This window comes from Antrostomus carolinensis, unplaced genomic scaffold, assembly GCF_000700745.2.
Source record: "Antrostomus carolinensis isolate BGI_N321 unplaced genomic scaffold, ASM70074v2 scaffold12117, whole genome shotgun sequence".
NCBI classification, from domain to species: domain Eukaryota; kingdom Metazoa; phylum Chordata; class Aves; order Caprimulgiformes; family Caprimulgidae; genus Antrostomus; species Antrostomus carolinensis.
This window is the reverse complement of record NW_010325401.1, coordinates 37,517-49,718: the sequence shown is the minus strand read 5'-3', so window position 1 is coordinate 49,718 and position 12,202 is coordinate 37,517. Positions and strand designations below refer to the sequence as shown.

The window sequence follows — 12,202 nt, the reverse complement described above, 5'->3', positions numbered from 1 at the left end:
TTAAAGAGGCCAAAGAATAATGTGAAAATTCTATTTATATAAAATATTGTGAATGCAAGGTTCAGCTTTCTCCTGTCTGCAAATTTACTGAGGGTGCACTCAAACCCTTCATCCAGATCATTGATAAAGATGTTAAACAGGACTGGCCCCAACACTGAGCCCTGGGGAACACCACTTGTGACCGGCCTCCAGCTGGATTTAACTCCATTTAACACCACTCTTTGGGCCTGGCCATCCAGACAGTTTTTAACCCAGCAGAGAGTGTGTCTGTCCAGGCTATTGGCAGCCAGTTTCTCAAGCAGAATGCTGTGGGAAATGGTGTCAAAGGTTTTCCTGAAGTCCAGGTACACCACAGCCACAGCCTTTCCCTCGTCCATTAAGTGGGCCACCTTGTCATAGAAGGAGATCAGGTTAGTCAGGCAGGACCTGCCTTTCCATCTGGCCTCATAGACTTGTGGATGTCTAGTTGGTTGAGCAGGTCTCTAACCATTTCTCCTGGATCATGGGAGCTCTGTTTTGCTCCCCATCCCTGACTCCTGGCTCAGGGGGCTGGGTACCCAGGGAGCAGCTGGCCTTACTCTTAAAGGCTGAGACAAAGAAGGCATTAAGTACCTCGGCCTTGTCCTCATCCCTTGTCACTATTGTTCCCTCTGCATCCAGGAAGGGATGGAGATTCTCCCTGGCTTTCCTCTTGTTGTTAATGTATTTATAGAAACATTTTTTGTTACCCTTCAGAGTTGGCCAATTTAAGTTCTAGTTGGGCTTGACCCCTTCTGATTTTTTCTCTGCAAGACCTCACTTCATCCTTTAGTCCTCCTGAGATGTCTGCCTCTCCTTCCAAAGCTCACAGACTTTCCTCTTTTTTCTGAGATCCACCCAAAGGTCTTTGCTCAGCCAGGACAGTTTTCTTACCCGCCGGCTCGTTTTTCAGCATGTGGGGATGGCCTGCTCTTGCGCCCCCAGAATTTCCTTCTTGCAGAACACTCAGCCTTCTTCTTTGCCCTTCAGGACTGCCTCCCAAGGGACTTTACTGACCAAAGTCCAAAGTCTGCCCTCTGGAAGTCCAAGGTGGCAGTTCTGCTAATCCCTCTCCTTGCTTCACCAAGGATTGAAAATTCAATCATTTAGTGATCACTGTGTCCCAGGTGTCCAACCGTCACATCTCCCACAAGGCCACCTCTGTCCAGCAGGGTGCCTTCCCTAATTGGTTCACTCACCAGTTGTGTCTGGAAGTTGTCTTCCACACACTCCAGGAACATCTTAGACTGTTTCCTTTCTGCTGTATCATACTTCCAGCAGACATCTGGTAAGTTGAAGTCCCTCACAAGAACGAGGGCTAGTGATCGCGAGACTTCTCCCAGCTGCTTGTAGAATATCTAATCTATCTCTTCATCCTGGTTGGGTGGTCTGTAGCAGACTCCCACCATAACACCTGCCTTATTGGACATTCTGCTGATTTTTACCCACAGATACTCACACTCAGCTAATTTTTAAAATTACCTATTAAATTCTTCATTCAAGTGAAATACTCTCCTGCACAAAAATTCTGCTAGCTGGAAATAAAGGATGGCTGTTTTTAGCCACAGGTGCTGCAGTAGGTGCACCATCTCATCATCAAGCAAAACGAGAAAGTAGAACAAGGTTCCACTGGCACAACAGAGTCTCAAGCAAACAGACATGCTTTGCCTGGAGACTCCTGAGATATTGAGCATTAATGTTAGAATTTTTATATATGGAAAACGTTGGGTTAGTGCTTTTGGGAGCCTTATGAAGAAAATCAGTTATTTGTATCTCCCTCTGTGTACTAACAACCAAATTCAAGAGCAAGGAGGGAAAAACAGTACTAAAACAAATTCACGTGTCAGAACAGGTGACCGGGTAGAGGTGGACCCCAAATTAGTGCAAACTCTGAAAAGAAGAGTTCAATTTTATGACTCATACAGCTAGAATGTAACTAAACTGTTACTGAAGTCCACTGGAGACTACTATGGAATATTCTGAAAATTCCAGTCATTGGGGAAGGGAGGGGGGCGGGGGGGGATGATAAATGCTTGCCCATTATTAAGCATATGACAACCAAATAAAAATATAAACCCACAAGAACCAACCTAGTACGTTTCTGCTATTCCAAGCTTGTTTTCTTAATGAGCTCAGTTAAGGTACTATGGAAACATTAACTTTGAACAGCGCTCTTCTCAGAGAATTTATACATGGTGTGTCATGCACACATGCAGAAAAACAGATTTTCAGACTTCAATGGTCAACTACCACTATGGCTTCTCTGTACCTGTAAATAAGACAGAAATCTTCACCTAGAGATTACTTCCAATTGCTTACTACAAGCTTATTGGGTTCTCCCTTGTCACTGTTTTATGAGTAATTTTCTTCCTAAGGAAAGGCTGAAAACATTTGGAACTATATGTGTACCTATGCAGATAAATTTTGTCTTAATACAAAAGCTCTTTTTGCCAAACAGAAGGTCTGACAGAATCACAGAACAGTTCAAGTTGGAAGAGACCTCATATGATTTGAAATTCCCACACTGAAAGCAAGGCCAGTTTCCAGGTGAGATCAGGACGCTCAGAGCCTTGGTTTTTTTGAGTCTCCAGTGATATGGAGATTTCTGGACAGTCCATTTCACTGCTTAACAACTCTGACTGTGAAATGTTTTTCCTATACATGTCCAGTAAAAATTTCCCTCGCTCTTACATGTCACCACTGCACCTTATCAAACTGGCTTCTGTAACCCCTCAAGCTGCAGTGATAACAGCTTTTTCTCACATGCCATGTGCTTCAGTCTCCTGAATCATCTTGCTGGCCTTCTGCAGGACACGTTCCTGTATGTTAATGTCTTTTTTTGTACTGGGAAGCCTAAAGCTGGACACAGTTCATTGGTGCTGAAACTGTGAGCTAAGTTCCTGCTAATACAGCCCAGTATACAGTCAGCTTTCACCTCATCATGGGGAACTCTTTATTTGTTCAATTTGTGGTCTACTAGGAACCCCAGAGTCCTTTACTGAAACCAGCTTTCTAGCTGGCCAGCGCTCAGTCTGTACTGCTACATGGAGTTACTACAGCCCAGGTACAGGATTTTGCTTTGGTCTTTCCTACATTTCACAAGGCTTCACTAAGCCCTTTCTTCGGTCTGTCAAGGGCCGTCCAAGTGGCAACCTGATCTTTCAGTGTATTGGCTATTCCCCTCAATTTCACATTGCCTGTGACCTTGCTGAAGCTGGAATACATGCCAGCACCCAGACTGTCTGACTGTAGATTAAGTTTAGGAAATACACATTCTAAAATTGCTTTTGTACTTTAATAAAACTACAGTAAGTAAAAATATAGTCTTCACAGAAAAAGTGCTTCTCATTTAAAGCCATCTTCTTACTAAACAAATAGGGTGACTTGCCTGTTACTTGATACTGCATTATTCAAAAGCTTAGTCTGCAGTTTCTGAGTTGTATTTTCATACATTTGGGGGACAGTGAGAAGGAACACAACAGACTCAACTTTTTCTATTTTCCAATTCCATTTCATCTTTCTCTTTTTTTAAGAGACCAGTTAATGACTCATACAAAACTTAGCACAATGAAACTATTGCCAGCCACTAGGAAAGAGGCTAAACAGTCAATTGCACATATAATCTCCGGATGATTATACAGTGACATCTCCTGATTAGCCTTTAAAACTTTCCAAAAACAGAACTTAATTTGTACTTAATTAAAAAAAAATAGTCTAAACATATCACTTTTAGGTAATAACAGTTTTAAACACAAATATTGAAATACAAAATCCTACTTATAAATAGAAGAGTATGTTTAATACTATCAGAGTAAAGGAAATTAAGAAAAGGCATGATCTCCGGGAACTTTATACTAACCAAAAATACCAACACCTCTTCTTCCTCTCTAACTATGCAGTTCTCCAGGAGGGAATTTACATGGCACAGCAGGTGAAATTCACATGGCAAACTTGAAGTATTTGGCAAAATTTCTTTTTACATTAAAAGATACTACATAACTAATAAGGATTTTATTTTGGCAGGTTTTATCTACATTGGAATTTTGGCTTCTAGAGCAGCTGCTCTCACACAAATTCCCATTAAGATACAATTTAAATCAATGTGGTAAAATATATACTACTACATACTATCAGTACAAAGTGCACTGCACTATCCTTATCAGCCACACTGTACCCAGCAAATCCTGTGCCACCCAGATATTTTTTTTGACACAGATTACCAAAGCAGAAAATAAATATATAATGAATTACATAGATAAGCATGCAAAGTACAGTTATTTGGACAAGTAAATGGGAAGAAAAGCCCCATAAAAGTAGGCTTGAACTAAGGAAGGGTGTATTAAAGAGAATGAGACTGGATGAGAATTACTTTACGTAAAACCAAGGCCTTCATAAGGACTTTCACACCTCAGAGCTGATACACTTCTAACGTCCTACTCAAGTAAGCAAATATTTAACTACGTAGTAAGAATAGTTAAATGTTATAAACAAGCTGATGATAACTTAATTGTAAACTTACCATTTTCAGGAGAAAGTTTATCATAAGCATCTTCATAAATATAATTTCTCCTGATAGTGACATTAATTCCATCCAAAAATGGCCCATCTCCTTGAACTTCTTGTTTATCAGCATAGATCAGTCTTTGAAAAATCTGTTAAAATGAATGAAAAAAGAAATCATGTAATTGTGCAGATCTAAATACTCAGTGGGAGATGGCTACTCACTGCTATTACTGTCCTTTGAGCTGACACTCAGGTGAGTGCCTTTCTCACTGAGCTGCAGAAACATAATACAGAGCCATGCCCCAGCAGAGGGAAGGAGAGGGGACAGACATGCAAAAAACTCTTGTGCTAAAATATCATCCTCGGTTCTTTTTACATAAGGAGGCACATCTACAGATATTGTGTCAGTGATTTCAGTTTCCTCCCTAACTTTCAGAGTTCTGAAATGCAGAGTATTCAAAAATAAACAGAAAACATTACAACTATTTATCACATAGAGAGGCAATCCTCGATAACAGTAAATAATTTTTTGTCCCTTTTTGTAATGCTTAGGAACTTTCCCAGCAACAAGAAATTAGGTATCAGTTATTCATCCTCTCAGGAGCACTGAACAAATAATTCAATGCAAAACAGTGGATAGCACTGCCATAATAAACAGAGAACCACAGCATGATACCAATTCAAAAAAATCATGCCAGCTGAAGTACAAACTGAACTTCACATTGTCCCTTTGGAAGTCTTCACAACAGGAACCTGTTACAGTTCACCTGAAGAGTAACTGTAGCCAACTCTGTTTCTATGCCAAGATGCAGCATGGGAGGGGGTGGCTTAATATACAATAATGTTCAATATATCCTCAATCCAGGGAGCGTCTCTTTACTATGTCCTCTCTTGCATCTTTCCCTTATTCAATAAATGGTCTAGTACGTTCCCCAATAATATCACAGACTGCTTTCTTCACTAAGAAGATTAACTAAGAATCTCCAGGGATGTTTAAAAACAACAAATTTGACAACAATTAAAAACAATTTTACATGAAAGAGGAAAATCTGACAACAGCAGACAAAGCTAGAGTAATGCCTCAAATCTACTGTTTCTCTGGACAACTGTTGCTAGTGGAGAAGATGTTCTCCAACCAGGATGATTATGGCACAGACAAAGCCAGATTCTTCCCTAAGGTACACAGCAGGAAAACAAGAGAAAATAGTCAAAGCTGCAAAAACAGAAATGTTGAATGGGCATAAAGAAAAAAAAAACAAACAAAAACAAAAACAAACAAAAAACCCCAAACAAACATTAGAGTAAGAGGTTACACAAGGAGTCTGTGAAATCTCCATCTCTGGAGATCATCAAAACTCAACTGGGGATATCCTTGAGCATCCTCATCCAGCTCTGAAATTACTCCTGTATGAGGAAGGGTGCAGATTAGAGTACTCCAAAGGTCCCTTCTTACCTAAATTTTTATATGGTTGTATGACATCAAGACACACAGCCACAGACACCTTTTTACGTACAGAGCATGAGAATACGCTCACCACCATTCTCTTTCCTGAAGTATGGCTAGATACAGTTTATTAAGTATTGCTACACAACACTAGATGGAAAGAATCACTTGGAGGTATATCTCATAGCAAAATTCTTCTTGATACAGAGTCTGGACTCCTACATAATCCAACATTCATGTGTAGGTTAGTCCTGAAAATAACCCTAATGCATAACTGGAGCACTTACAATTACTTCAGACTAACACATGGAAAAGTAAGCAATACTGACTGAGGAACACATGACAGGAAGTAAGATCACCATAGGCAAGCTGATGAAAGTATGGCTTAAGTAAGAGAGAGCCAAGGTACTTGATACAAATTGGATTAATTACCTCCCATAGGTAAACACCAGACTGAAAGGTGCATGTCAACGTGCCTTAAGTCTAAAGAGGATAACATCCCCCAGGGTGAGAAGGGTGATGATCCTACCATGAAATTGGACTCAGTAATTGCTTGTAAGAGTATCTAATATCTGGTAGTTCAAGGTAAAAATCTCATTTTTACAATTAAAGGACACATGGAAAAACCAACACATGGAAACAGCACTGAGCTGTATTAACACATTAAATTACAGCGTAATAGATGGCAACAGGAAGAAAGGAAGAAAACAAGAAAGGAAGAAAACAAGAAAGGAAGAAAACAAGAAAGGAAGAAAACAAGAAAGGAAGAAAACAAGAAAGGAAGAAAACAAGAAAGGAAGAAAACAAGAAAGGAAGAAATCAAGAAAAAACCCCAAAATAAATATAAGGTATCTTCTTTTCTTATTGCAAGTTGTTTTGCAGGGGCAGAGGGAGACTCCAAAAGGATGTTGCCTCCCACTATTACACAAAAGGGGCCATACTGGGTCCAAAAAGCAGTGTAAGAGGATCACCTCTTTGAACTACCAAAGTTCAGTCTATAGCTTTATCCTTCTCTCCAAGCTCTCATTCAATTTTTATGATTTAGTTTTTGTGATGAAACCAAATGAAGTTTTATAAATTCCAGAAACTCAATATGTGTGCATCTCAACATAGCTTTAAGAAGTCCAGAGGCTGCAGACAGTGACTAAATTGTGACATAGAGATCCCTGCTTGAGGTTGCATCTAACTGTTTTCCTGTAATCCTAGTGCAATATTGCCATATGGTATTAAGATGTTTTGTTGGAACAACTGTTTCACAGAAGCCTGGAAAAAACACTCCTTTTCTACCAAAGCTGTCCCTGTCTTTTTTTTATGAATACTGATTTACTTTCCCTATGGAACTATTCTTCATGCCCTTGATGGTGCCTTGCAAATTAATATTTCCAAGACAATTCAGGGAGCAGTTTTTAAGTAATTGATACTGTTGACAACAAAAGCAGGTCAGGAAAAATGGCTGGGTAACAGAATAATAGCTTTTAAAAAATACAATGCGAACTGAAATAGGTGCTAAAACTAACAATTACATATTTTAAATCTAGAAAACGTTCAAAAGCAAATCAAATAGTACAAGAATCTTCCACGTTTTAAACTACATACTCTATTAGCTACTCAGCTATGAATGCAGAAATTTAATCTCTAAGCTTTATTTTCCCAAAATGGACATCCATCATCTCATTCTCAGTAAATCCACCCACTGCACAGAAGTCTCCAGTCTTGACCTTGCCATCTGTTTATTACAGATACACGACTAGTTAGTGCTCTGCTTCCCACAAGAGGGTGCAATCACGTAGATTGATCATTGTATCAGGACTGCAGTTCATTATAAACATGCAACTGCTCTCATATATCTTGGAATACAGCTTTCTAATTTTAAGGCAATTATTATAAAGGGTAATATAGCCAGTAAAAAAGAGAAAAGCAATTAACTTCAAATGTTCGGCTGCCACATGAGTACTGAAGAAAACCAGTACGGCCTGTCTCATCCTTCTGCAGGGAAATGATCCAGTATCTACTTAGCAAAGTGCTCTTCTTACACTCAGAAAACAAAAAACTAAAAAACCAGTGCATATGAAATTAGAAATTAGGTACCTTTACTCTTTCTTCAAAAGGAACTACAAAAGGTAGCTCTGTCAGAATTGCAAGTTGTCGTTCTTCAGATACAGAAAGAGGTGCTGGTTCCAAACCCACTTAAAACAGAAATGATAACTTTAAAAAATTTTGAAACAACATTTTTTTAAACAATGTATTTTCTATCAAATGACTCAATTTACTTCATATAAAAATACATACATTAAAATAGGTTTTTTTACTAAGCAGTCACAACAAACCTTACCTTTCTTTAAACATTAGTTTCTGCAGCAAACTGAAATATAAGTAGTAAAAACACACTGGAAATAAAATGTGTATAAAAATAAGTACTCCTGCATTTTTTATTTTATTCAGAAGAAAAAAAGTTATTTTCTTACTACTGACATTTTAATTTTTCAACTAGGAAAAAATACGTGACAGAAGACAATTAAGACGTTGTAAGTAATTCGAATTTTCATTGCAGGAATACACAATATTCCCATCCCAATGATCAAAATAGGTTAAAAGTATTGTTCTTTCAACGACAAAATCTACTTTCAGTCAAATCAATTTAGGCATAAAAACTAAGAATTAAACCAAACCTAATGAAACCAATACAAAGATAACATTTATTTCAATGGGTTTTCTCTCCCAACAAGGTCACGGCAATCACATTAAATCCGAGTCACTGCAGAAATAGTGAAAATAATATCAATAAATTGTATAATGTGCTTAGGAAAAAAAGATTAGAAAGGAATTCAAGAAGCAACAGCAGAGAGACTCAATCATATGCAGTTCCCAAGCTACCATGCAGCACCTTTGAACCTTCTTGAACCACAATATTTTCAGGAAACAACTCAACTTTGGATGATGCACAGTAGAAGTGACACTCCTGCTCTAATTTCTTGGGAGGAAACTCAGTTGCTGAGCACGTATCTGACAGCAAAAAATGGTATTGTTCACTGACTAGGCACTGCGGTTAAAAGTCCACCTAGCTTCAGTCTACAGAGGAAACAAAACACACAATTCCTTAGTCATTTCATTTTCATGTTTAATAACCACCTTCCCAAAAAGACTCCAGAGTCTAGACTGTTTATAGAGTGTGCTACAAAACTGAAGTAAATGCTTCATGTTACTACTCAGTCTGGAGGTTTATGATGACAATTTCAAGTTTCTCCTTTGGTTCCTACCTGTGCTGGCTCATATCTGGCTGCCCTTCTGCAAGTGGACATCACTTCAATGGTTTTGTTGGTTTGTTTGGTTTTAAATCCTCAAAACACTTTCAGTAGGGATATTTTAAGCACCAGTTTAACATGATGTGACCCAGAATATCACTATACTCAATGTATATTCATCTGGAGCAGGTTTCAACATTGCAAGCCTTTGGAATTTCTGATAAAATGCTTATCTGTGATTACCCTTAGTTTACTTAGTAAACATTTTTAATTAAAGTCAATGTATGCAGCCTATTAAGCTAAGGGTTAAAAGCATTTTAAATAAAAAGTGCATGAACAGCTAAGGTAAACTACTACATGACTTCGACAGTTCAATTATTCCAGTCAATTAGTCAATTTTATCTGCATTTCTCCATCACAGCTTCTTTCTTTTAGAAGAAATATGGGATGGAGTCATCAATACAGAAGGCATTTAGAACTCAGGAGTCTGCCATTTAGGTAAATGAAAATGCACAAATAAACATGACCATATGCGTGCAATTCAGTAGCGCTTTCATGCTAATTGGCTGTAACCCATATGGAGTCAAGAGGGATTAAATAAGCCATGTGCACACTGTTACCTGCTTGTTTTCACACATTCATGTTGACTGCACTTTTTCTAGCCTGATTTCATATGAAAATACGGTTTACATGAGCACACTATGTCATCTTCCCTCACCATCTTGCCTCCAACACACCTTTTGAGCTAACCAAATGAATTTTAACAGAAAATAGGAGATTCAAAACCACTAAGTTTTGTGAAAATTTTCAACTGGATAGAGAATAGAAATTCCTTTAGTGACCAGATTACAGAAACAGCAAGGAGAGCCCAGTTATCTGTGTTCACTGTGTCAGCTTGTCTGACAGCCAGCCAGCAAAATGAGGGCATGTAGCTGCTCTGCACCAGCCAAAGCACACGTATTCCTTATCCACCAACTGCCCAGACCAAGGCATCTAATGAAACGGAAGGAACTGGTGCTATTATGGGAAAGAAGACAAGGGAGAGAGCTCAAGATACTGCATGTCTGAGGTGAAGAAGACCAGCAGACTAGTAGCATGGGGAGAATCTGGGCAGGTCTGACAGTACAGAACCTCAAGACAGTGTAACTGTCAAGAGCCACGTAGGTCAATAGAAGAACCAGGGATTCCTGATGTAGACTCCGTCAGGCATCCAGGGTATAGGCCTGTTGGAGCCTGTCAATTTTTGCTAAACACCTGCTTTTAAGGTTTCATCTTATCAATCACTTAGAACAGGCGATTTCTACAGAGAAGAAACTAAACTGAAAAAATATTTGATTCAAAATTCTAAGGAATACTTACACTGGCCCAACTAGTTGTTACCAGGCAACTAGACTAATAAGGTAAGCAAAGTAAACCCATACCATCACAGCTATTCAAATAGAAAGTATCACTAGAAGAATCTCTGAGGTTTCAACCTTTGACAAAGCTCTTAATTCTGTACAACTCTACGGCAGCATTCAAAGGCTGTGGTCTTCTCTAAATGATCTACTGTATCTGGCTAAGATACTCAAGCAAATTACATAATCTTGATAGTATGGACTCTCAGAGATGAATCATTTTGCTGCTTAAAGGTCCCATTTTTAATTCACTACTAAATTTTCACAAGTATTAGTAATTTAACGACTATTTTAGCTGAGCATAGCAAGGTAAAATTCTAGAACAGTGAAGCTACAAAGGTATGAAAAGCTGAAAGAAACAGACTGTCTACTGGCACAAGTAAACCAGTGTGGATGTATCCTGACCACTAAGGCGGTCCAATTCTTTCATCTTTGGAAGTTCTATAAAGTCCAGGTATTTTGAGTAATTCAAGGGGTTAAGGTTCTGCCTTAACTAATTACAGACAATATTTATAAACACTAATTAATACTTATCATGGTACCTAAAGCTTGTGTGTTAGTGTTTAATATATAAGTTTACAGCATACAATAAAAGCAAAACCTCAGTGCTTTACATCTTCTGCAACTTTATTAATTTTGCATCTTATGCAACTGCCTTGTACATATATTAACATGTATACTTTTAACACATATCATTTGTCCACCTCATCATTTCCCCTCATCAATCTCAGAAGCTTGGGAAAGCTGTTATATTCTAAAGACATACACACACATGTGTATACAAATATACATTTTTTTAAATATCTGAAACAAACTTATGAAGATTGCCTGGCTTTCACTGTCATTAAGGCTTTTATACAAGATACTCAACTGAGCTCTACAGAAGGTAGATTTTCTTCGTATAAGGCAAACTCTTATTTTGGCTTAGTAAAGCAAAAATTGCATAGACAGTATCTTACCATCCAAAGTAGACTGCAATGGTCCTATTCTTCCCATTCTTCTGACTCTCCAGACATGTCTAGCTGATGGCACATACAGCTGTGTAACCTAATAAATTAACAGTATCTTACAGTTAAACATTATCCAATTACAAATTACAACTTACTATTACAAAGTAAACACATAAAACTGTCACATCCAAGAGTGCCTGAATGCCTTATGTATCTCATTTCTAATCACTCCCCTTTATATATGTGCCTTAAACCTGAGCTGCAAAATTTAACAATATTGTAATATAAATTCCATGTATCATTTAAAAATACCATGCAATGTTACATTAAATTCTGCTATCTAAGATACTAGAGAAGCTGTGTTGGAATTTTGAGATGTCAAATAAATTCTGTTTACTTCGTATTGAGAATCAGGTTAGCATAACAGTTTAAGACTACTACTACTTTCTCTAAGGTGTGTAGGCACTATTTCCTATGAATTATAAAAACTGCCACACAGAGAAATTGAAATCTTGAACACAAAGCAACTAAATGTGCAATCATCAAACATAAACAGAAGAGTTCACTGTTAACTATTCCATGCAAAATTTCCAACTGTTAAGATGTCTAATAGTGCATGGTAAGTCTATCTGAGGTGTAACTAAGATC

The 12,202-nt window shown here is 38.0% G+C and overlaps 1 protein-coding gene across 1 annotated transcript in view; it reads right to left on the bottom strand.

Annotated features, from left to right (window-relative positions):
* Window positions 1-12,202, bottom strand: part of UBE3C (ubiquitin protein ligase E3C) — a gene marked incomplete at both ends in the record, with an annotated part of 64,828 nt that overhangs the window by 24,504 nt on the left and 28,122 nt on the right. Inside the window, 3 exons of the mRNA XM_010171196.2 lie at window positions 4,538-4,670; window positions 8,054-8,151; window positions 11,564-11,651. Coding sequence (XP_010169498.2) covers window positions 4,538-4,670; window positions 8,054-8,151; window positions 11,564-11,651 — 319 coding nt within the window. The remainder of the gene's footprint in view (window positions 1-4,537; window positions 4,671-8,053; window positions 8,152-11,563; window positions 11,652-12,202) is intronic.